Consider the following 27,044-nt stretch of genomic DNA (forward strand, 5'->3'; position numbering starts at 1 on the left):
TAAACATTTCACAAATTTTATACCAAATTTGGATTGTCTGAATTATTAAAAGGTTATCAGTTTAATTTTTGATAGTTTTATTATTCCACTTATAGAGCAAATTTATTGGCGTTTCTTCTTTTATCTCTGTTGTCTCAATTTTGAGCCATGAAGGAGGAGTCTGCAAATCAAACATCTGTGCCAAGAACCTAAACTGAACCACATAATAGTAGAGTTGAAAATTAGAGAGGTTCAGACCTCCATCCTCATACTGCAGCGCTAATTTATCCATGGTAAGTCTTGGTGGCTTACCATGCCAAATAAATTTTCTAATTGATTTTTTTAAGACAGACAAAGAATGCATTTGGGATGTGAATTGGGAGTGATTGAAACATGTACAGAAACCTAGGGAGGATATTCATCTTTATGACATTAATTCTACCAAATAATTTGAGAGGTAAATCCATCCATTTTCCTAAATCCTCGCTCACCTTCTGAAGGAGGGTAGCTATGTTTAGTTTAAAGAGGTTTTTGAGGTTACTATCCACAAATACCCCTAAATATTTGAAACCCTCAGGAGACCATTTGAAATTAGACATGTTTTTAACTTTACTGCGGTCAGATACGGAGATCGATAAAACCTCACTCTTTTCCAAATTAACTTTGTATCCAGAAAATGAGCTGTATTTACCCAGTAAGTCCTGAAAGTGACAAAGAGAGCATTCTGGATTGGTTAAAAATAAAATAATGTCGTCTACAAAAAGCTAAATTTTATGTATGTCAGTACCTATCTCAAAACCACTAATAGAATTTTTTCTAATGGCCTCAGCCAATGGCTCGATGGCGACCACAAAGGGCGGGACTAACTGGATCTCCCTGCCTGTTGCCTCTATAGAGCTTTGGAGCGTGACGTCACTGCTCTAGTCGGAGGGGTATCGGTGCCATCTTTGGTGTCCATAAACATAACATTCGAAACGGCGAAAACGACATTCTCGCATATTTTTTTAATATAGGTTAGCAAGTTAGTACGAACTTGCTGCGTTATTGAATGTAATGTCCGATCACACGACCACAGCTGTAAAAAGATAGAAAATGGACTTTCATTTCACAGTTTTCCTTCCTGGAAACCACGCGAGGGGGCTAAGGTATCGGAGCTAACGAAAAGGTGACGAATGGCCTGGGTATCAGCGGTGACACGTCCTATATTACCTTCTCCAACATCTCGAGATACCTACGAGTTTGCTCCAGACATTTCCATTCTGGTGAGTGTCTAAATTCGCTTTGTTGGTGTGTTATAATTTTTTTGCTATGATTTTTTCTGGGTGTACTTGTGTTCAGTTTATGTTGAGTTAATTTAAGTAGATCGGGCTAATATTTTTTATGTAGCGTAGTCCAAGTTTTGTTAGTGGACATCGGGGTTATTCTATTATTGTGAAGTAAACTATTTAAGTTTTCTAGTGTTATCAAATTACAGTATCAATACTGATGTGTGTTCTGATATGTTCTCTTAGGGTGCGTTCACACTGCAGCCTAAAGTGACCCAATTCCGATTTATTTGACGTAATGCGACCTGTATCCGATCTTTTCATGGCAGTGAGAACAGCACAGGTCGGATTCTTTTTCGAATCTGACCCATATCCGATACGTATCCGATTCGAATGCGACCTAATGCCCAGGTCGCATTCATCCGAACTGAACGTCACTGTTTATCTACAAATCTCACTATTCTGCATCCTGATACGCACAAGTGGGAAGAAAAACAACAACTATGACAGATTATATGAGGATTAAGTTGTTAATATGCTGCTCCGGCCAGATAACAACTTCAAATATGTAAGCTAAGCTCCACCGTTAGCCTCCATGTTTACTTCCGCAAACACTGAGCACTTCTTCTTTTTATGGCAGTTGGCAGAACGCTTAGAATGCTGACACTATGGCACCCTCTACTGCGCATGCGGGACAATTTCAGGTCGTTTGCCCGTTTACACTGCAGAACGCATACAGGTCACATTTACTGGCAGTGTGAACGGCCCCGGCAAAAAAATCGGAATTGCCAAAAAATCGGAATTGAGTCACTTCAGGCTGCAGTGTGAACGCACCCTTAAAGGCAAACCGACATATGAAATGGATGAGCTCAATCCTGACTGGGTTCCAGTCCTGAATATGGGTCACTGCCAGGTAAACGCCACAACATCGGACCGACATGGGCGTCAATTAAAGAGGCGAAACAGCAAAACCATGATGGATCAACAAGTTACAGAGACTGTTTTTATTATTTTCCCCAGAAGAGGTAAATAATGCCACAAGAGGCTGTAGATGAGGAGCAAGTTGGAGAGGCTGATGAGGAAACGCCAGGAGAGGAGCTCAGCAAGGCTGCAGACTCTTAATAGGAACAGGAACCATTTGTGTTGAAATATGTGTACAGTTGGAAGTGGCTGTTTTCTCTCATTTAATAATTTAATGTGGTAAGCATTCATGAAATGTTTGACTCAAGCACTTCAAGTTGCAGGTAAACAGGTGAAGAAATGAATATTTAAAATATTTCAGGTAATAAACATACATGTAATGAAAGATTATATTTTTAAATAAATATTTTATGTGATTACAGTAAACAATTATATAATCATGCTTGTTATATATAAAGTAACAAGCAGACTGTCAGGACACTGGGTTTTTGGGTTTGTTTTGCTTCATGTTTTAATTCACTTTAATTTAGCCCTTTATGATTGTTTTGATATTATTATTAGAGGTATTTAGTGTAATTAGAATTATCTTATTGCTTTCCTTATTTTTAGTCCTTTATAGTGTTTCTAGTTAGGTTAATTCTTTAGTTAAAATTCTGTCCTTGTTTGTCTGAGTCCATCTCAAGCCTTCTTTAATGACTATAGTTTAATTGTATTTTATCCTTTTAGTCATTTCCTATTTCAGCCTCGCTGCAGTGTTTCTAGTATGTTTATTTCGTAATTTGATCACCATAGGTTCAGTTATTCTTAGTCTGTATATATATATATATATATATATATATATATATATATATATATATATATATATATACACTGCTCAAAAAAATAAAGGGAACACTCAAATAACACATCCTAGATCTGAATGAATGAAATATTCTCATTGAATACTTAGTTCTGTACAAAGTTGAATGTGCTGACAACAAAATCACACAAAAATCATCAATGGAAATAAAATGTATTAACCAATGGAGGCCTGGATTTGGAGCCACACACAAAATTAAAGTGAAATGTTCCCTTTATTTTTTTGAGCAGTATATATATATATATATATATATATATATATATATATATATATATATATATCTTTAGTAATTCTAGTTGAGTTATTTCTTTGTTTAGATCTTCTAGTTTCTCTTGCTCTGTGTTCCTTAGTTCTTATTGTTAGATCAGCCTTGTTTCTATTTAGGTTCGGTTATGGTTTCCCTCATATCTTTCTCTCCTAGTTCATCAGGTTTTCTTTACTCTTAGTGTCTTTTGTATTAAAATTATTTTTCAGTTCCCTGTTTCCTCCCGTTTGTGTTCCCAGCAGATCTCCTTAGTTTCCCTGTACCACCTCCTCCCCAGCCCTCAGCCAGCTCCTGTGCCAAATTACTCACACCTGCTATGACTCTTCTCATTTAGGCCATTGTTCCCACTACTACGACTGAAAAAGCTCCTCTTTTTCAGTCACAACTCACCAGTCCAGCTAACAAGCTGGACTGGTGCTGCTCACCACGTTGCCAGTCGTTACCTTTGTTATCCCTCGTGTCTCCTGTTTCATTGTGTTTTGGATTTCCTTGTTTTCCCTGGATTTTGGATTTAGTTTATTTTGTTTATTAAAATAACATCCACATAAAGTACGTCTACTGCCTGCTGTGTTTGTGTCCACCGCCACACCACATCATGACTCAAACCAGATGAAAGAGCCTAGAATGTCCTGTCATCGAACATTACGGGTAACAAGTGATGATCATCTGAGGTAATACATTTTATGAATATTTTTAAAAAATATTTTTTAAAATATAATTTTGGTTAAAAAATAAAGGGGTCAAAATGGAATAAAAATATGCATAATCTATATAGTTTAGTAGAATAATTTCACACAGATTTTCAGTTAATAGGTCACATGACCTAGAAGCTAAGAAAAATACAAAATTTTGACTACAGAAATAGCTAAAAAAAAAAAAAAAATATATATATATATATATATATATATATATATATATATATAAAGTGTTAAAATGTAATAGAGGTGAGGGTGCCTCATCTATACAGTCTAGTAGAATAATTTCACACAGATTGAGTTAATGGGACACGATTTGGAAGCTACTGAAGAAAACATGTAATGTTAAATTTATTTAAATTATTGAATATGACTTAAAATTTTAATAGAGGAGAGTGTGCCTCATGTAATAGCATGAATGACCACTTTTTTGTATCAGTTGGTCACAAGACAAGGCATTTATTTACAGGAGTGTTCGGAAATTGACTGTCCCTATGTGAACCTCCGAGCGCTTCAGGAGGCATCGGTAGAGAATAGCTGGCCGAAATTAGCGTTCATAAATCGGATCAACCTTGAGCTGAACGTCCCTTACTCTGCAGAGCGCGAATATCCAGTATCCAACTTGAAAACAACTTCACTGTGGTCGGTAACACAATGAAAACACCGTTGTTCTGACTAGTTTGTTTTGGTCTGTGGACACCAAAAATGGCGCCGAGCGACGTAAACGTCATACGCTGTGAAGTCAGCTCCAAAGCTCTATACAGCCGGAATGAATCAGAGATGATCCCATTGGTGACCACTCTAGCTTGAGGGGATCTATAAAGAGATTGTATCAAATTGACAAACCATCACCAAAGCCAAATTTCTTAAGGACAGAAAAAAGATATTGTCATTCAACCATATCGAAGGTCATTTTGGCATCAAGTGATACGGCTACACTTGGTATCTATTTTTTGTTAGCAATATATATTATGTTAAGTAATCTTCTCAAATCATCAGTGGAAAATCTATTTAGAATAAACCCTGTTTGATCAGGGTTGATCAGGAAGGGTAGATACCTTTCCAATCTTTTTGCTATCATTTTTGTAACTAATTTATAATCTGTATTGAGGAGTGAGATTGGTCTATACGAGAGCATTTTAGAGGATCTTTTCCTTTTTTATAGATGACCGTTATAACAGCTTGAGCAAAGGAGTCTGGAAAACCCCCTTCTCTCCTACCTTGCTTGAGAACATCCATCAAAAGTGGTACTAGAAGGTCTTGGAATTCTTTATAAAACTAGGATGGAAAATCTCACCAAGGGATTTATTTCCCGGAAGTGACTTAATAACATCAAGTAATTCCGATCTAAGAAAGGGTTTGTCTAAGTCAGTGGTCCCCAAAGTGGGTCCTGGAGGGCCGGCATCCTGCATGTGTTAGTTCTCTCCCTGGTGGTAGTAACAACCTTTTCAGCAGGTCAATGTTCTTCGTAGGCCTTCTAATGAGATCTAATGGGATATTTTTGTGCAGCAAAATTGTTGTTCCTCTCGATTTTGAACTAAATGAAGAAAAAAAACTTGTCCCACCCATTCTCTTTTAAGCTTTTAATGCTCCCTCTCAGACAAATGTGTTTTTTGTAAGTAAACAATATCTGGTTTTAATTTTTTCAAGTAAGTATAGACTCCTTTTCTTTTTGTAGGGCTATTCATTCCTTTAACATTAAATGTTACCAACTTCAAAGGACTTATTAACATTGGCTATGATAAAAGTCAACCAGCAAATTCCCTCTTTCTCCAAGTAACCAACCAAAGCCAAAATGAACAAATCCTACTCCATCTCGTCTCTCTGATTTTGGTAGGGGTGGCAGGGGGGGAGGGCAGGGACAAAGGAGGACACAAAAGGATAAGACAATACATTTAACATTCACCACTCTTCTCGATTGCCAGCTCAACATCCTGGCAACCAAACATAAACCTAACATACTGACCCGAAGATGCTCGCCTCTCCTTCTTTCTAAACTAACATATAAACTGAGCCTGTAAGCTCTCATAACATTTATAATTGCAAAAACAAACGCTATCGAATTTCCCTTGGAATACACATCTTAGCCATCACACTCCTTGGCCATCCAGATGTATGGGCAATTATACATTGTCATAAAAGATTGGCAAACCAATGAACTCTAAGCAACATTCCAAACTTTCAAAAGATTAAAACATAATTAGCCAGTATACCTTAAATAATGGTATTCACTAACTCCCTAGTATAAAACTAAAATAACATAGAAAAGATCGGTAGCCCATAATAATAAAGCATATGTAATTAGAAGGATCAGGATAGATCACTATACCACCATTTGTCCAGGAGCCAGCAAGGATCCGATTCACTGTCTCTGGAGTAGACCTGACGACAGACACCTTAACCCTCCATTCTGCTCCGGATTCTGACTCGGTGTTAATAGTCAGTGATCACTGGTCGTTGACACCTGTTGCTCCCGTTGTGCCAGGCTGTTGATAAATTTAAAGGCTTCATGTGCGGAGTCGAAAAATCAGGGTCCTCCGACTTCTGGTTGGACCTTCAAACGTGCCGGATAGATGAGGTAGGAGGGGATGTTTCTTGCTTTAATTGCTAGCAGCTGTTTTCGGCGTCTGGCTAATTCTGGACTCATATCAAGGAAAAAGCTAATTTTCCTGTTGTCGAAGCTGACATTTCCTCTCTTTTTAGTCAAAGCCAAAATCTTCTCACGATCTTGAAATCGCAGGAGACGAACCAAGACGGGTCTCGGGGTGGTACGAGGTGGTTCACCCGGTCTAGGCTCCATAGTCCTGGTTCTGTGTGCTCGTTCAATGTTCACTTCCACCCGCTGAGCTGCTGGGCCGCCAGCTCCCAACAGCTCCGGTATCCAGGTGGTAAAGAATTTCACAGGGTCCGTTCCCTCAGAGCCTTCTTTTAGTCCCAACACTCAAATATTATTTCTCCTGCTATAATTTTCAAGCTGTTCGATTTTCTTATTTAGGAACTTGTCCCCTTTCAACTGTTTCGTCAGTTGTTTCGGCTCGGATATGGCATCCTCAGTTTCACTGATTCTTTTCTCAGCCTCTGCTACCCTCGCTAGCACTTTGTCCAACGTAGCTTTCACTCCATTGATGGAAGTCTGGAGCTGTGCTGAGCTCAAGTCAATTTTCTCCGAAAGACTCTTATTTAATTCATGTATTTAATTGAGTACACTTGGAAGTACTCCCCCGAACTGGGTATCTCCCTCTTCATCCGGAGTTGAACCCATGTCCCGAGCCACCATGTCAGTCTCGCTTCAGCTGGAGTTAGCCTTGGCTACCACTTCTTTGATAGCAACAGATTTTTTGTCCTTATCTTTCTTTTGGTCTTTGTTTCGAAGTTGTGAATCCATTCCACATTTCTTGTATTTTAGACTTTATTTACCCAGTCCACGATTTGGTTTAGCGTTATTCTTTTTATATCATATTAACGGATAATATGATATATCTGTTAATATATATCATATTAACGGATAATATGATATATCTGTTAATATATATCATATTAACGGATAATATGATATATCTGTTAATATATATCATATTAACGGATATATCCGTTAATATATATCATATTAACGGATATATCAGGTCGGGCACGTCTGCTCAGTTACACTGCATCCCCGGAAGTCTCATGAATCAAAATTGTTGATATAAGAATTGGGCTACGCAGTAAATAGAGTTGATATCTTTAAACCCTAACCCTAAACCCTAACATCTGCAAATCAGATAAAATTCTCATTCTGTATGATACAAATTTTTATATTTAGCTGGTTCACATTCTGACACTGTACATTATTGTAATGTTTGTTGTGAATACATGAATGCCATGCAGGGACATCAGAGTCAGAGTGAAGGAGAGATAGGTGCAGACCAGCAGGTAACAGTAACATATAACAGTAGATATTTTAATTAAATGTTTCTGGCTGAAAATAATAGGAGAAAAAACATTTAGGCCTTTTTGCTTCAGTCTGTGTTTTTCAACCCTTTGAGGGTCATGGTTCATGTTCGGCAAGTTATTGTTACTGAGTTATCAGTTAGATGTAGAAATTATCATTTTCATTTATTTTTGTGGGGCAAACTGTTGCACTGATGTACTGAGTTGTTCAAGAAGAACAAAACTTGTTTTTTAGATTTTATATTTGTTGGTCAAACTGCTATATTGAGCTTAAAATTGCTGAGTACCATTTTACTATGTTTGTTACTTTAGAAAGAGACAGAATTAGTTCAATTGCCAGTCAACTTATATCAATGCATTTTTGACCAACAATCAAATGTATTTTGACCAATAAAATATATCAGAATCTGCTAGTAAGCTTGCATGTGCTACCAGAGTACGTATCTTGCTAGTTAAATGGCAAATGATAAATTAAGTGTACAGTCCCAGTGTTTTGTTTATCCATAAATCCGTCCTACCTTTTCGTAGCAGCATAGTAACTGCCACAGTCGTTCTTGTTTTCTACTGTCTGCTGCTGAACAGCGTCACTCTGAAGTGCTCCAAGCAGGAACAAACCATTTCATGCAGGGGGCGGGGGTTCATGGCAAAGATGGATGTGTGTTTTTTGGTCTGGGAGTGGGAACATTACATTTTTACTGCTACAAACAATCTTTGGAAATACAATATGATTAATTTTGTAATTGACAGGGCCCAATTTTTTTAAATTTTATTTCTATGAACAATAAATAAATAAATTGTGGAGGGCCCCCTGTTGGTCAGGGCCCCTAGAATTGTCATCACTTTTCCCTCTATACCGCGCCCCTGGCCCATGCACATTACCACAAGTTAGAAGATCAGGTTTTCAAAAAAATAGAGGGAGAGAGAGAAAAGGCAAGAGTGTTAATTTATAACCTAGTTTATCTCCAAGAGAGGTGAGTAGACGGTGTGAGATTATCAACCATTTAGCATAGTTAGCGTAGCTACAGACTACTTTTTACCTCCATTTCACTAGCATTTAAAGAATTAAGGAAAAAATTACCAAGACATTCATATATTTAACTTCTCCCTTGTACCTTTTACCGCTTAACAACAGATGGGTCAGTCAGCAGTCAGCAGCAGCTCTAACCCACATCCCTCCTGACCTGTTCTCTCTTAAGTGAAATTAAAGCTGCAGTATGTAACTTTTATAAAAATATATTTATTTCTACATATTTGTTAAAACTGTCATTATGTTGTGACAGTATTGTATGAGAGATAATCTGTGAAAAATCTATTTCCTCTGCTTTCTCCCAGTGCTCTCTAAAAACAACCAGTCAGTGGCAGGAGAGGTTTAGTGCTGTCAATCACAATCTCATATGGCTCATCCTTCTTCCCCCTTGCTCTGTGCTATTCTGCAGCTACCATAGCATGTTGTAAATGCTTAGTCTAGTAAGCATATCTACCAGTAATGGCAGATAAACAATTTTCCTGTAACAATAAGTTGTTTCTCCATCATTAGCACATTTAGCAGTGAGTGAATGAAGTTGATTGACAGCGCTAAGAGCGTCCTACTGGTTCTGATTGGTTGTTTTGGTCAGAACGGTGTATTACTTTAGCTAGCAATAGTAGTTCAGCAAGGAGGTGGAGGAGATTGATTGTTTTCAGATTATCTGTCTCATAAACTGCTACAACATGATGACAGCTTTAACAAATACGGAGAAAACATTTTTTTATTAAAGTTGCATACTGCAGCTTGAAAAAAAGCAACTACATAGCGTTTTTTGAGAAGTCTGGATTGTTTCATGTATATTTTGCATGTTGCCTATGACTGTTGCTCATGGGGAGGCATTTCATTAATCTAAAACCAATAGAAAAAGATTAAGCAAACTACTTGCATACTGTATGCATACTGAATTTTACTCTTGCATGTAAAATTCATGAGCAGTAAATATTGTACTAGTTATCAGTAGTGGACCAAAGAAAGCAAGTCAGTTGCAAGCTTTTGAAATTGTGACGGTTTTGATGGGTCACATAGACTCAAGAAATTGTAACAGCAGCTGCGTGAGGGGGGCCCCAATTTATCTTTTTGGCAGGGGGCCCAATATTCCTGGCAGCGCCCCTGGCATGGGCACGTCGATGCTACGTCACATACTGTTTGCTCAGCAGATTTCTTATAAATTCATACCTGTGGAAGTTTTGTTTCATGTTTCATTTCATCGAAGATTACGGTAAGCTTTGGTTAATTAATTTTATTCCTGCCCTTCATTAAGCTCCTGTATTACTTCATGTTTTTAGTTTACATGACAGGCAGCTTTGTAAATATATTTATAAATGGCTTTAGTTTGCTCTCTGCAATGTCGTTACTACTGTAAACAAAATTGTTTGACAGGACAAAATACGTTGTTTTGTGGGCTATTTTGTCCCTATACTTTGAAATATTTTAGTGAAATTGAACTCTTTTTTTATTAAACCTTGCTAAATAGATGTTGGTAGCGATGCTATGTGGGATTGAAGCTCAGTAATAAGGGTGTAATATAGTATATCCTATAATCTCAGGTCCACAGTGACCTCCGCAGTTCGGTGGAGACATTGTGGCTGCGCTGCATTTGATAAAGTCTGTCATACAATGTATAAATGCTCAAAAAAGGAGTTGTAGTAATCTGTATTTGTAGATGTCCGTTTCATTTAATTCCACTGAAAACCTGTTTTCCCTGTCTGATACCATTTTATTCTTACAAGCACCATTGTAATTAAAATATTTTTTAAAAAGGTAGGATATTCTAATAAAAGGATTAGTGCACACATCTATAGCTTTTCATTTGAAGATATTCTGATGAAGGAAGTGATATTCTTGTGATTTCATCATGTATATAAAATTGTTCCAATGCTAAACTAAGCATAACTATGAAGCCTCCACTTCAGTCCCGTCACTCAAATAATGTTATTCAACATATTTAACATTAACACAATCCGCTATAGTTTTCGGTTTGTAAACATGACATTAGCAGTTTTGGGCGCGTAGCACTGATAGACTTGGCTATCTAAGTCTATGTGCTACTGTAGGAAAATCTGACAAGGTAGCACAAATAGTCAGAACACCGGATCGACAGTCATTATGTTTGATCAAATACTCAAGCCATTTTGCTCAAGAGAAAATGGTAAAATAAGTTTTTTGGGGCAGTGTGCCACCTTGAGATGATAAAACATAACACATATATGATATAAAGTGCAGTTAATTTATTACCACAGTTACTTTGAAAAAGTAACTTGATTACTCAATGAAAAATTGAAAAATCCATCCATCAGCTAGGAAATGCACATCTCTATGGAAGCCCATTTCCGCCACTCTGTTAAAAAAATAAAAAATAATTATCTCATTATAATGAGATACTATTTCATTATGAGATAATTATTATTTTTTTTTTTTTTAACAGAGTGGCGGAAATGGGCTTCCATACATCTATCTCTCTTTTACCACCATTGTTTATGTTTGTTTTGCTGGTGTCACACACACTACAAGAGACATAGTTCCCCCCAAGAAAAAAGAAACAATATATATTTTTACAAAAGAAAAAGACAACTATAGTAACACACACTGACTTGGATACATAACTTTAATTTTATTAGATTGCAAATAGTAATGTGTTACTCGTTAGTGAAACAAGGTGTCAGATTACTTACACTGTAAGTAATCTTATAACTACATTATAAGTAACAAATTATTAAGTAATGTGTTGATGACACCCTTGTTTATGACATTTCTGCTCAAGCTATTTACGGATCTGTCAGGTTATCAATATGTGTCCCCCCCAATGATATACTCGTTACTACGCCCTTGGCCACAGGTACAAAACACCAGAATCAAATGGCTTAATTGCCTCCATATTGTGTAGATAAGTTCTCCAGATTCCTGCTAATGACCTAATTAGGTCATTATTAGGTCATTAGCACCACACGTTATTCAGGTGTGGTGCAGCAGAGGCACATCTAAAAGTTGCAGGACTGTGGTACTAAAGGACTGGAGTTGGACACCTCTGGCTTAGTGAATTCTGATGTATTGTAGCAACCCCTCCTCCTCTTTTATGTTTTCTATTCTCACTTAAAACATGTAATTAGGAAGTGCTGATTCAATTAGTATGGGTGATTTATTATTGTCATCCAACCATGTTTCTGTCAGGAACATAACATCAATATTATGGCCAGTGACAAAGTCATGAACTAATTGTGAAACTTGCTTTTTGGGTGCTCAGCAGAGCAGTAACTAGCAAAAAGTGATTAAATTTCTCACTAAAGTCAAGAAACATCAGTTCAGGTGACAAAATTTCTGTTAAATCTGACAAAATGTGATTACCGGATATGGAAATAAACATGGCTAAATACGACTAAATGTAAATGTGACAGAATGGACATTATAAATAATTACACCCCCCCTCCTTTTCTTTCTTTACTTACTTCTGTTTTTCTATGTTGACTGTGCTCTTAAGCTGCACATCTCTTGCTGAGATGCGCTGTACTGCAGTTACAACGGTTCGCCACCAGTGGGCACATAGAGCACGGTGAGCAGCACTCCTGACTCAGCGAGCCAACGGCAATTTAGCGCAGTAACGGCTGGTCAGCGTCGCTCTTGTTCTTAACAGGTAAATGTCAATTAGTGCTGCTATTTGTGTTGACAGTCTCTTGTGGGGTTGGAGTGAGTTGGAGTGGAGTGGCGAGATATATGTGTGGAAGTTTTGAGTGCACAATTCTTAACTTATATTGTAAATATTTGTTTTTGAGTTGAGCCAACGGCAATTCAGCATAGTAACGGCTGGTCAGCGGAGGCGCTCACTGTTGCTCTGGTTTCTTAATAGTGTTCATCAAAAATAAAAGAACCTGTGAAAAACCAGTGTGCAACATAAATAAACATAACTAAATGTGATAAAATGCACCTAAATGAATAAAAGTGACTAAATGTTAAAAATGGCTAAATGTTAATAAATGTGGCTAAATGTGACTAAACATGAAGTTCTTTACTTATGCAAGACAGTTCCTTTTTGTGACCATGTATCTCACCTTTGAGGAGGAGCTCCTTAACCACTGTCTCAGCTTTGGTCTGATCCATGTCCACCACAGCCACCTTGGCACCAGCCTCACCCAGGGCATGAGCAAACCCCCGGCCAATGCCCTGCCCGCCACCTGTCACATAGGCCACCTTCCCATCCAGACGCATCCGATCCAGGATGAAACGGCCTTTGACACCTCGAAAGACTTCATCGTCCGTAATGTCATCCTAATGGACAAGATCTAACACTCAGCCATACTCAGAGATAACCATACCAAGAGGAAGGTGTCAGCAAGTTTCAACTGTACCTGAGAGAGCAAATGTGCTGAGGTCAGAGAGACACGCCTGATAAGACTGATGCCATCTCTGAGAGGGATGATGACCTTTCAAACACAAAGGGTAACGTTAACATTAAAAGGGATTAGGAATCAAAAACCCAAATGTAGTCAGAGAAGTACCTGCTCTACCCGGGGATCATTCGCAATAAACTGGTTGAAATCTCGGAGAGCCAGGCCGTTGCTATCCGTAGTGTCTTTAAGATAAACCCTTGCTTTGAAGAGTGAGTTATCTACACATATAACCCCTTGCGGTCTCAACAAGTTATTGTCCATAATAAAGTTGTAGTAAGTGATATAATTATTCTTGTCTGCATCAATGAAGACCATGTCGAATTGGTCACCAGTGGCGGCCAGTTCCTGAAAAAACAAAAAAAAAAAAAAAGGGACGTGACATAATTACAAAACTTGCAAATGTGCACTAAAATGTCGGTTAATAAGTGACCAGTTACTAACTGACTGGTTATGAAAACAAACTGACACAAACAGTGACAGCAAAAGTAAAGAGGTGAAGAAGTGCAGCGGGTCAATCTGTACCAGGTCACCTTCCAGAACATGTCAAATATTTTTCTTTGTTTTCAAATAAGAAGATTCTTTTGAAATATGCAAAACATATGTTTTTTTTTTGTCTCAATGGACTGTCACAGTTTTCTTGCAAACATGCTAATTTCTTTAATTTGACAGCAGTTGTGTGTATAGTCAACTGATAGTGGATGGACCTTTGCCACAGATTGTGCTGAATCTACACACCAGCCACTGTCTCTAGAGTCTAGAGGAAAAAAGCACAAACCACATATGAGGGGTCATTTTATCATATGTACACTGAAGTTGCTTAATTTCCTAGGTTTTGAAATCACGTTTTGCTTTTCTTTGTAAATGTTGACCTTAGGTTTCGGCATCTCTGTGGGATACCTTTGTAGCCTTCTCATGGTATTTATACATTACAGCCATAGAATGTGGACCAAAGACAAACACAACCTCTGAGTTGAATGGTTTTTGAACCCAAACTTGGATGTGATACATCTGACTAAAAACGTGAGATCACAAACGTCTTTGCCAGCACAGAGTTAGTGCATTTTAGTTGATGCAATGCAGTGCCATGTGTATTCACATTAATATATTTGCAACTGCAAATAAATATTATGCAACACATTGCCAATGTGCGTGAACTAATTGCTAGTATGGGAGCTGAAGTACAACATGCACACTGCCAGTTTGTAAATAGGCCTCTGTGGTGGCCATTTATGTAATGTTTGCAACTTGTAACTTCTACTAATTTAGTTTTTTATTTTGGGGAGTTTAGAATTAATTTAAGTTAAGTTTAGAGCCACAATCTGTAGTTAATTTGTATGTTTGAATTGATTATGTTGGTAATTGGTTAGACCCTCCCATTAATTTAAGTAATTAAAACACACCGGGTCCTGAGTGGAGGGATGGTTTGGCAAATGTTTGGTGTGTGGATGGGAGGTTTTGTAAATTATTTTTTGACCACTTTCACTTTTCACTTTTCATTTTTTTGTACTTGAAACGTCATATTAGGTTTACTTTCATTTTTGACTAAGTTGTAGGACATTTTTGATAATTATTTTGTCGCTACTTTTTTACAAGAAATAAAGAATATATTTTTTCAAACAAATAAAAGGAAGTGCGTTCAAATCAAAAACCACCTGTTAACACCCACGGCCTTGGTTGGAATATAGTTTTTGTTTTGGAGACGAGAAGGCCGCAACAGCCTCTGTCAACTGGATGAAAACAAATCAAACTAAATAACAAAAGGTAAATGCAGATGTTAACTAGGGGTGCAATGATATTTCTCAAGTCAGTTGAGTAAGTGAATTTTATATTAAGGTAAGTTGAGTTTTTCCACTTATGTTCTATTCAGGCATTTCATATATACCGTATGGAGAACTTGGTTATCTCCATGTACCAGGGCAGCTTTGCTCTACAAAAATGACACCTGAAGAATGTTGTCATGATTTGTGGTCGATTGTGGTGAGAAAAAACGCTGAGACCCAGGTTGAAGAAGATGAAGATTTAATGTAGAAAACAGCTCAACGGACCAGATGCAAGCAGCTCGGGGGAAACAGACAGGCGACGTGACACTAGGGAGACTAACAACACTTGACGAGGATCCGACAAGAGAGACAGACAACAGGTGGACTTAAATACACAGGGAGGGTAATCAGGGAATGAGACACACCTGGGAAGCAATCAACAGGGAAGACAGGACAGGGACAGGACTAAACACAAAAAAATAACTATACAGAAAACATAGAACACAACAAATGTATTCTAATTGCTTAATTGAATTTAATAAGTCACCTGGAATTGTGAGGACGTCACACCATCCAGATGAACATGTTCATTTATAGCTAAAGGTTGTTAAAGTTAACTATCAATGTCTAAGATAATTTTAGCAAGGACATGCAGACCAGTTCTCTACATATATTCAGGGCTAAATAAGGACATGATCTTAAACCAAAAATGAAAGTATGCCCATCATATTAGAGAAATACACGGCTCACAAAATAAAGGGAACACTTAACAAAACAATGTAACTCAGTCACACCTTTGTAGAATCAATGCCACCAGTTAGATAGTAACACTTATTGTGAATCGATTTCACCTGCTGCTGTGCAAATGGAACAAAAAACAGGTGGAAATGAAAGGCAATTCACAAGAGAACTCCTATAAAAGCCTGATTTTGCAGGTGGTAACTACAGATAATTTATCTCTTCTTAACCTTTCTTATCCTTTCAATGCTGTCACTCATCAAGGGATCATGAGGTGTTTTTTACAGCCCACTGAAGTTGCTGAAGCAGTGCATCTAATCCAAGATGGAACATCAATGTGAGTGGTGGCGAGAAGATTTGCTGTGTCTCTCAGCACAGTGTCTAAAGCCCAAAACATGGATTAAGTAACAGGAGACTGGCCAGTAAAACTAGAGACAAGAACAAGATCCATGCGAAAAACAGCTATGTCTTACCAATAATCAGATACCCTGCAGGAATAATTAGCTGGCCAATGGAAGAGATAAAGGCCACGGATGTTAAGACTTGGAAGCTACTAACCATGCATGGAGGGTTCCACCCCAAATCCAGCACCTTGAGACTGTACTTGAGTTGTACGGAAGGAGGCAGAGGACTAGTGAGTATGAGAGCGACTGACCAGGATGAAACATCCAAGATCCATAAATCCATCAAGGACAAGGCCACAACAGACGATGTGCTCAGCGAATGTCTCAGACAATGGGGAACAGAGGACGAGGTGCTGGAGGAACCATCATGGGAGGACAAGCCCCTACATGGGATGTACCACCAATAAATAACTGCAGTGTCTGATAGCAGGAAATCCTACCAATGGCTGAAAAAAGCTGGACTCAAGGACAGCACAGAGGCCCTCATCCTGGCTGCACAGGAACAGGCCCTAAACACCAGAGCAATAGAGGCTCAGATCTACCACAAGGAGGCCTCTGAGACAGTCCAGCACATAACAGCAGGGTGCAAGATGCTGGCAGGGAAAGCGTACATGGAACGACATAACCAAGTGGCGGGCATAGTGTACAGGAACATCTGTGCAGAATATGGACTGGAAGCCCCGAGGTCAAAGTGGGGAACACCCCCAAAGGTGTTCCCCACTTTGACAATAATAAAGAAGAAAAAAGCAGAGAAGCTAGTCAGAGTATAAGCTGCCGTTAAGCACCAACAGTGCTTAGAGAAGTATTCGAGAAATCAGAACTACATAAAATTAGCTTGGTGTGATGTGAATTTTATTTTTTCTTTGAATTTAAAAAAAAATCATAAAGTTCATGATCTGATTCATTATCATTATCTTTGGGTCAGCAACTGGTGTGGAACACCAGTTAAGGGGTTAAATTGATAATTTGTGTTTTTTCATCTCAATCAATTCCACTGTGTCATTAATGTTTTTTAATTAGTTTATTTGAGATGTAGGATGTTATTTTAGTACTCCCTTTAATTTGTGAGTAGTGTATTGCATACACTTTGACACTATAGTAAATCAATATTGCATCTATTAACAGCAGAACTTAAACAAAGAAAAATGAAAGGACCCTAACTGTCTGAAAGAGTGTCATCCAAGGCTAGCCACACTATTTGATTCCAAAAGTTCAGTCACAAAGCAAATCCTGCTGTTGACCCTTGCTCTATTTACTTGGTTTGTAGTGTGCAAGATGTTCTCAGTACTGAGACGGAACATTGATCTCAGTTTGTTCTCAAATATGTCTCTCCAACAAGAAACAATATGGTATTATTCTCTATTGCTTCTCATGATTTCTGAATTGACTGATTTCATACTGCACAAACCAGGTGGGACCTTGCTGATGTGCACAAGCCCACATTGACTACCTGAAGGGAAAAGTAACTGCACCACAAGATTCTGCAGCTAGTAGACCAAATGGTTTCTGTATTACTTTTGGTTTCCTACTTCTTTCACAATATTGTCTTGGTGTGTTATTGGCTCAGATTGGCCTTTAGCTGTTGAACAGCCCCAAATTTGTCACCAAATAACTGGTTCACAGAGTTCGTGATTGATTCAATATCTGCTAAATGCTAAGGTCCAGTGGCTGGGAAATAAGGCCAAAACATCATCTATTCACCACCATACATGATAGTTGGAAGGAAAAGCCCGCTGGACGGACCACTTACCCCATTTAACAAACACTCACAGAGCACCTAACTTCAAGTTGTCCCCGCAACATGAAGTAGAAAACATATGGAAAACAGACGGATATCAAAAAAATCCTTAAGTGTGCAAAATTTCAGCATTTTAGGGATATTTGGAATTTAGAAGCATAATAGAAGAAAAATAGACTTGAATTGCATGGACAAAAAACATTTTCTTTCAGCCACTGGTCAGTAAAATAATTTTAAGTGTTAAGATGCAGTTAGTCAGCGTGGGCCGCAACACTGTTTATCCCCTCTTCACTGGCATATTGCATTCAGCACAGCTGCAGACCTAGATCTGCATACCTGCGTACCGTATTAACGAAACAAAAACTCCATCATGGACCTCTACATGTTGCAATGCAGGAGGAGGGTGCTTCACATCATGAAAGATTCCACTCATCCTGCACACAGACGGTTCCATCTTCTTCCCTCAGACAGGAGGCTGAGGAGCATCCAGAGCAAGACCAACAGGCTGAAAATCAGTTTCCTCCCTGCAACCACCAGACTGCTGAACTTCAGCTGAACTTAATTCATTTACACAGTTTGAGAAAGACTGTGTCACACAATAATCCTTCTCGTTGCAGAATGATGGGCTTCAAATTGTTTGGAAAGGTTCTTTAGGTTCAGGTTTATTACCCATGAACAATTGATTCTCTCCTCCCTGGCAATATGTTAATATAGACTTGTTTGCTCTAAAGCAGCCAACTTTCAATACCTCCCCCTTTTTATAAAGGTGGTCATGTGTCTTGATGAACACTTGGATGCTACTTTCCATGTTAAGTCATATGGTAAATAGCCTGTACTTGTGTTGAGCTTACCAAGTCCAGAGGACTCCAAAGCGCTTTACACTACATTCAGTCATACACACATCCATGCAGACTTTCACACAGACAGTGGTGAGTATTACATTGTAGGGGCAGTCTGACAGCACTGGCGCCACTGGGCCTTCTGACCACCAGCAGCAAACAAGCCAGGTGAAGTGTCTTGCTCAAGGACACCACTGATTGCGGGACAAACCCCTACCACAATCATCGGATGGTACCAGCAAGGTACTTAACTGTTCTTATCACATGACCAGTGATAGAAACATTGTTGTGTCCACACATCATAAAAATCTGGACCATAGAGTTATTGGTAACACTTTATTTGAAGGGGGGTGAATAAGACTGTCATGACACTGTCATAAACATGACATAACACATAGCACATGTCATAAACATGAATAAGCCATCGGTAAATTATGACACTTTTAATACAAAATTGACATTATTCAAAATGTCTTTGTTATGACAAATTGACATGAACCAAGAAATCATTACTGTTTAAACTTTACCTTTAATAACATAAAGTTACCTAATTTTTAAAGTGAAATCAGTAATTATTTTATAACAAATTTATATCAGTAATGATTTCTTGGTTAATGTCAAGTTGTCATAAAGACATTTTGAATAATGTCAACTTTGTATTAAAAGTGTCATAATTTACCGAATGACGCTTTATGACAACAGTCATAAATATTCATGAAGGCTTATTCATGAACATGACGGGTGTTATGTCATGTTTATGACAGTGTTATGACAGTCTTATTCACCCCCCTTCAAATAAAGTGTTACCGAGTCATCTGTATGCAGACCAGTGGGACCCCTTTAAGGTATGTGACATATCAATGCCATCCTTCAGGAAGTCAATGGAAGATGTAACTTAGGGTGCGTTCACACTGCAGCCTAAAGTGACCCAATTCCGATTTTTTTGATGTACTGCGACCTGTATCTGATCTTTTCATGACAGTCTGAACAACACAGGTCAGATTCTTTTCGAATGCGACCCATATCCGATACGTATCCAATTCAAATGTGACCTAACGTCCAGGCCGCATTCAACCGAACTGAACGTCACTGATACTCAACAAATTCTTCGTCCTGATACATGCAAGTGGGAAGAAAAACAACAACTATGACAGACTATAATGAGGATTAAGTTGTTAATATGCTGTTCCGGTTGGACAACAACTTCAAATATGTAAGCTAAGCTCCACCGTTAGCCTCCATGTTTACTTCCGCAAACACTGAGGAGGTTGGCAGAACACTGAGAACGCTGACGATATTGTGCCCTCTACTGTGCATGCGGGACACTTTCAAGGTCGTTTGCCCGTTCAGACTGCAGAACACATACAGGTCGCATATGTGTGGCAGTGTGAATGGCCAAGCAAAAAAATCCGATTTCACAAAAAATCGAAATGGGTCACTTCAGGATGCAGTGTGAACGCAGCCTTAGATCACTCTGACACCAACTGTCTCTCACCTTAAGGGTCTCCATGGCAGATCCAATCTTGACAGTTATCTTTTTACCATGTGGAGACTTTTCAAAGATGGGCTGAGAGAATTCTTTAAGGTACGGTTCTAGCTCACAGGCCACCAGGCAGCCATCTTCTGGAAGCCCCTCTGCCATGGACAGAGCTCCATAACCGGTGAACATCCCAATCTCCAGGACCCTCTTGGCTTGACTCATGTGGATCAGCATCTTAAGGGCCTGACCTGCCAAAAAGCACACCCAATATCATATCATGATGAAACACATAACAGATGAAATGTAATAATAATAAAGGTGCATATAAATGTCCCACCCTCAACATGGCCAGTGATGCACTCCTTTGGAAGCCGGAACTTAGTCTTGCCCTCCTCAAACACTTGGTCCCAGTTGTGAGACATGGTCTTCCTACCAATAAGTACGCATGACTGATTTTACATCTTGGGACACTGCTGTGTAAAAATATTCATACCCCTAGGACATTTTAACATTATATCATCTTACAACTACAAATGTCAAAGTATTTTATGCAACAGACAAACACAAAGGAGTGTATCATTTTGAGCTGCATGGAAATGTACACATGGTTTTCAGCAAAAAAAAAATTGAAAAATGTGCTTTGCATTTGCATCCAGTCCTCTTTAACACCTCTAAACAAAATCCAGACAAATGAGTTCAGAGAGCCCCTAGAAGGTGGTCAAAGCTAAAGACTGGTGGAGCTAAATAATAGGGAAATCCTGAATGAGGTTTTATTAACATAGATGGTCTGAATAGATGAATGCAAGACTTTTCAGATTTTATTTATAAAAACTTTTGTAAACCATGTGTAACCTGGTTGTATTTCTCTTTTGCTATAATTACACAAAATGTCTTTTTTGGGGGGTATTTGTATTGTTTCTTACCTGACTGAAACACCTGTCATTGTTTTAACCGTCTTACTTTAAGATCGGAAGCCCCTCCTTTTTATTTCTTCTTCAGTGGTATTGTCTTTAAATTGTTTATGCCCGTTAGACCCTCCCCTTTTATCATGTTGTCCTGTGGGAGAGGTGTGTGCTGTTTATTTTTCATCTAAATACATCCAGTTTATTTATAGATTTATTAAGTTAATTTTTGTTATGTACTTTTGTGTAGGACTTGGAGGAGGCAGCCTTTAACATGGTTGTTTTCTGTATGTTGTTCTCGTCAGAATAAACCAAGAATCATCCTTTTAAAGACAAACCGTGTCGCAGCCTGATCACTCATAAAACCAGCACAACACAGAAAGGATCCGGTTACTTGTCTACAATTTAATCTATTTTCATACTGTTGTGTTTAATTAAATGTGCCTTTTCACTTGTTTTTGTCGTTTCACTTTTCTGTTCTGTCTTTGTGAAGCACTTTTTTATTTTTTACATGTGATGTGTTCTATGTTAAAAAAATGCTTTATGTTGGTCTTGAACACTGAATTTATAGATTCACATATTTCCATGTACATACTCAGGGTTTCCCCCAGAAAACTTGCTAAGCCCGGTGGTCGGGGTGCCAAGGCGGTCCACCGTGTTTTTGTATTAAAAGATGTTAAGATGAAAGGAAATTTTAAAATATCACTCGGTAATTATACGTTACGGGAAAACATTGCCAGTGAAACACTACTTAAACTCACAACTAGTCTTAAAAACAACAAAAATACAATTAAAATGAAAATCAATTATTTGCACTTTTGTTTAATCCAAATTAAGTCAGCAGCTACATCAGGCGCCCCAGGCCTTCAGGGGCCCCATAAATGCTAATATTTTAACACAGACCACAGATACATGACTGTAACACTTGTTTATTGAGATGATCAATGCTGCTAAATTTGATTCAATTTACATAAATTGAAAGATTTTAAATTGTTTAACATTTAAATATAAGATTTTAAGGAGCTGGCAAGTTTACTTTGTAAAAGTTTAAAGAACAATATTCATAGTTAGATTGTTTTGTTACCACAGCTCAGTGTTTCTCAGGCCCCCCTGCCCTGCATGTTTTAGGTTCTCCCCTTCTACCACACACCTGGATTGAATCTGTGGGTGATTAACAGGCTTCTGCAGTACTTGATGGTCAGGCAATCATTTGAATCAGCTGTTCTGGAATAGAGGTACATCTAAAACATGCAGAGCAGGGGGGCGTGAGGACTGGAATTGAGAAGCACTGCCCTAGATACAATCTGATGCTGTGAGTTTAATCTTTAAGTTTGAGCTCTGCTTGTTTACAAATACAAATTAGTAAATTGTAATTATAACTGATTGCTTTTTAGGTTGGTCAATTAAACTACTCCCAACACATCTGTTAGAGTTGCTGATGTTTTTAGGAACAAAAGGGGCCCCGAAATCAAATTCTGCCCCAGGCCTCATACAGCCTTGGACCGGCGCTGCATGATGAGGTAATCTGCTGCACTGCGCAGAGATGCGCAACAAACAGGAGATTTAATTCAATGCTGCTAATGTGGCTTTAGTAGCTCTTTCATTTCGTGTCTGTTGAGTTTTTAATAAGCGTCACAGAAGCTATTCTGGTTGGTCGAGTTTATGGGACGAGTTTCTCAGATCTCAGCCGCACACATTAACTCTTTCTGACTAAGTGGACAAAACATTTGATACGGTTTCATACATTGTGAAACCGGAAAAATAATACTAAAAATAATAATATAATATAAAATCAGCGTGATGTGTTACAGATAGGTGAGCGTGAAAGCTCCTCACCAGGCTGAACCTGCATGATCAGGTTAGCACTAGTTCATTAACTAACACACCGGCCAACCGGGAACACATAGGTAAACTTTATCAGCGCAGGCAGAGCCGGGCGCTGGGCAGCGTGTTGAGATGGAAAAGCCACACAAAATTCTTTGTTCACAAATATAAATCATTCTCACCGCTCGTTCAGCGCACCTCTGAAAGCTACAAGTTATTCCTGCAGTTCACGTAGAGCTGCGCAACCAGAGCCAACCAGAGCTTGGTGTTTAAAGTCCTACCTTGATCAAAAAAAAAAAACTCTGGAAAGAATCATAATTCCTCACAGGGGTTGATGTAAATCTCCATACAGGTCAACTTGTATGGATATTACAGTTTAAGTGAAAGGAGGCGTGCGGGATCCGCGCTGAGGTAAACTTAATCCATCTACTGCAGCGCGCAAAGCAACGTGCAGAGTCGCCAGCGGTGTGATTGGTCCGGCTTTAAATGCATAAACTATAAACCTATCTTCTATAAACATATCTTTTAGGAATAAATCTGTTCCGCCAGTGAAGCGCTCAGAGCAACAGAGACCCTTGCAATCCGGCTTAAAAAAGAAGAAAAAAAAAAAGTTTTATTATTTTCCTAAAAACATAAACAAGAAAGGCTTAGCCTGGCGGTGGCGCTAGTAAAGAATGGCGGGCCGCCAGGCCTATAATACACTGGGCGGAACCCTGATACTTGTTTATTAATTAATTAATTTTATTTCTTCAATTCATTTAATATTTCAGTCATATTTAAATTATGTATAATTTAACACGTGTTATGAAATTTGGCACTAATGATTTAATTTATACTTGCTAATCTTTAACACTGAGCTCCTTTAAATCTAGACTAAAAATCCACGTTTAGAGTTGCCTTTGAAGCATAATCGATTAAGAATTTAACAATGGCACTTGACTAAATGCAATGTTTCAATTGTTGATTCTATGCACAAGTTTGTGTTTTTATGATGTAGAGCACTTTGTAATTACTTGTTGCTGAAATTTGCTATGTAAATAAAATTTGATTCATTGATTGAACATGGGAGTAGTTTGTCAACAAATTAGCAATTTCTTCTTGGGGATCAATAAAATATAGCTTGAATCTGTTGCCATTAAAATACGCAAACATTTGTGATAATAACGTAAAAAAAACTATGAAAGAGTTTCAGGGGTATGAACGCTTCAACAAGGGACTGTATTTCACACAATAAAACACTTTTATTTTCAGATGATTTAGTGGAGAGAAAAAAAAGCAAAGTCATACTTATACAGCTCCGCCAGAGGTTCGCTCTCTTTGGTGGTAATTTTCTCCAGGTAGTTGTCCAGTCCACTGGCAATGTCGAGAGCCTTCTGCAGGTGGCTTTTCAGTTCCTCTGGAACGGTGGCACATGTTGAAGCTATGCCCTTAGCCTTTATCAACAGATCCACTATGACTTCCACAGGGGTGTCAGGAACTGGGAAAATCACAAGAGCATGTCAATTCAATTCAAAAATACTTTATTGATCCCAAAGAGAAATTAAATATATCAACCACCAGGAAATTACTTCTGCTCCATTCTGTAATTAATTTCTGTAGCCAAGCACAAAGTAGTTTTTATTTGAACTTATTCAATAATAATCAACAAGTGTACATTAAATCAACCACGTAAATATGCCAGATTTAGGCACTAGAGTTAATTGTCATTTATAGTCCTCTGGCAGGTTGATGGTAAAAACAACAACAAAAAATCAACATATAGAACATAATTAACATAATTTACAACAATGTACAGAAATTAAATATTACAACGAGATGGTTAATGTAAAAAAGTCACACCCATGTAGAGAAACGCAAAACAAGACATGATTTAAAACATGAATGTTGAAGTTTCAAAAGAAATATAAACATCTATTTAAGTGATAGATAGATAGATAGATAGATAGATAGATAGATAGATAGATAGATAGATAGATAGATAGATAGATAGATAGATAGATTCAACTTTATTGTCATTGCACATGTTCCAAGTACAGGCAACGAAATCTAGTTTACATCCAGAAGTGCTTAAGCGAAGTTATAAATATAAATACCAGGGTGATTAGTGAGTCTAAACACATACTGAGTACAATAACCAAAGATATTAAAATGGAAATATTGCATTTAAAGTGATCAGCCAAGCAACTGCAATAGCATCAATAGTAACTGCTATTGATGTTTTACTCATCGTAAGAAGCTCCCTGGGATGAGACAGAAGGTTTCTACTTGAACACAGCCTGGATTCTCTCTGGACTAGGTAACAAAGTCTGACCACTCTCTCGCTACCTCCTTTAACCACTCTAACCTATCGGTACAAAAAAAATTGAGTAACGAACTTACCTTTGTCAGGCAGCATATTTACCGTTTATGGGCGGGACGTCGGTTTCTGCAGCTGACAACTATGGCGAGTTTACGTGCTGCTGGAGGTCCAGAAGTTTCGGTTAGATCATGCTACCCACAGAGGGGAGGGGGAGTGACAGCTTGTCTCTGTTACCCAACACGTGAACAGCGCCATTATCCAACTCCGCGTGGCACGTGAACCGAGGCGGGGGGACGATGGGAGCGGCTGAATGTAACCAGAGTTTGTGAGATAGAGCTCCAAAACCTTCAGGAGTCTCACGTGCTTTTGTAACAATTCTGTTGATATTATTTAGGCATATTTGATTAAATATGAAAGCTTAAAGAACAAACACAAACGGTAAAAGAGACATTTGTAGAGACGTTTAAGCTCTCAAATGCATAGAGAACAACAGCTGCCAAAAATTTGGTGCATGTCTTCCCCTTCTATCTCTGCCCTTACTCCTGTCCAGCAACTGTGGACTAAACAACAATATTTCCATAAAGAAAACCTTAAAAACATTAAACATGCAAGTTTTTGTATGTCAGTGATGTGCGGTCAGGGGAGAAAGGTGAGGCAGAGTCTCACCTGTGATCATGGAAGAATAATATATAATAAGATAATTTATATTGGTACTTTAAACCTGTGGTTTGTACAATAAAGTATTCATTTTTCATTTAGCTTAACCAGTTTTGTTCAGGTTTTCCTGAAAAAGCTGAATTTTCACAATTTCACATTCAAATGCTCGGAAGCCCATCTGGTGAGGCAGCAGCGAGCTGAGCCTCACCTTGGATTGCACAACCTCTAACTGTTGTGGCTGCCATTCGATGAGAGCATGTTCCTCCTCTCTGTTCATTGCCAATAAAATGGTTAAAGACTTTTAATAAATGAACTGATTTTCCAATTATTTAGCTTATTTATATAATGTATAGTGTTTTTGAAGATAAAAACAATGATGAACAAGGTAGCAGCCTCACAATATCAAACTATGTCATACAGAGCTTAATTAAAACCAAAGTTAAGTTTATGAAGAAAAGCTTAAGTCGCATCAAACACCCTCCATGCAGTTATAAAATCATAAAAGTCACAATAAAATTGATAAAAATAACTACTTCTGAAAGCAATGTAAGTTTATTTATATGTGTACTGTATCAAACACTTGGATTTAATTTAAAACATACTAAAATGTCAGTATATTTAATAGTTTATTTTTCAAGTAGGTGTTAAGTGAATTTTAAAAAATTCTATTTTGAGCAGATATTTTAAAATATACACAAAATTTCTTTAAAAGCATATTGTTTCATTGGTACACTTGAGCATACACATTTTGTTGACTTAAAGTATATTTTTATTTAATATATTTCTTAAAAGTGTATTTTGGTACAATTTATTTAAGTGTGTTTAAAGTTATAATGTTCAAAATTGGTACAACCATGCTGTTAGTGTATTTTGTATATATTTATAGGTAGTACACTTAATACTTAGTATACTACAATGTACTTTCACAAATGTGAGTAAATTTGAAATATATTAAAGCAGGGGTCACCAACTATAACTGGTTGGCTCTGGTTGCGCAGCTCTACGTGAACTGCAGGAATAACTTGTAGCTTTCAGAGGTGCGCTGAACGAGCGGTGAGAATGATTTATATTTGTGAACAA

The 27,044-nt window shown here is 38.0% G+C and overlaps 1 protein-coding gene across 3 annotated transcripts in view; it reads right to left on the bottom strand.

Annotated features, from left to right (window-relative positions):
• LOC106912621 (uncharacterized) overlaps positions 1-25,535 on the bottom strand; it is a 64,670-nt gene extending 39,135 nt beyond the window's left edge. Inside the window, exons 1-7 of one of the 3 annotated variants that reach the window (XM_088005943.1) lie at positions 25,388-25,519; positions 24,296-24,485; positions 20,620-20,711; positions 20,298-20,530; positions 13,432-13,668; positions 13,282-13,356; positions 12,985-13,201 (exon numbers count right to left, since the gene is read on the bottom strand). In XM_088005943.1, the coding sequence (XP_087862069.1) occupies positions 12,985-13,201; positions 13,282-13,356; positions 13,432-13,668; positions 20,298-20,530; positions 20,620-20,711; positions 24,296-24,485; positions 25,388-25,403 (1,060 nt within the window). In that variant the 5' untranslated portion in view covers positions 25,404-25,519. Of the gene's footprint in view, positions 1-12,984; positions 13,202-13,281; positions 13,357-13,431; positions 13,669-20,297; positions 20,531-20,619; positions 20,712-24,295; positions 24,486-25,231; positions 25,348-25,387 lie in introns of those variants that run through there. The other 2 variants (XM_088005944.1, XM_088005945.1) reach the window with 2 other exon arrangements.
• Between the last annotated feature and the right edge of the window lie 1,509 nt (positions 25,536-27,044).

This window comes from Poecilia mexicana, unplaced genomic scaffold (assembly GCF_051168715.1).
Source record: "Poecilia mexicana isolate PSO_F unplaced genomic scaffold, ASM5116871v1 scaffold_5, whole genome shotgun sequence".
In the NCBI taxonomy this organism is placed as follows: Eukaryota; Metazoa; Chordata; class Actinopteri; order Cyprinodontiformes; family Poeciliidae; genus Poecilia; species Poecilia mexicana.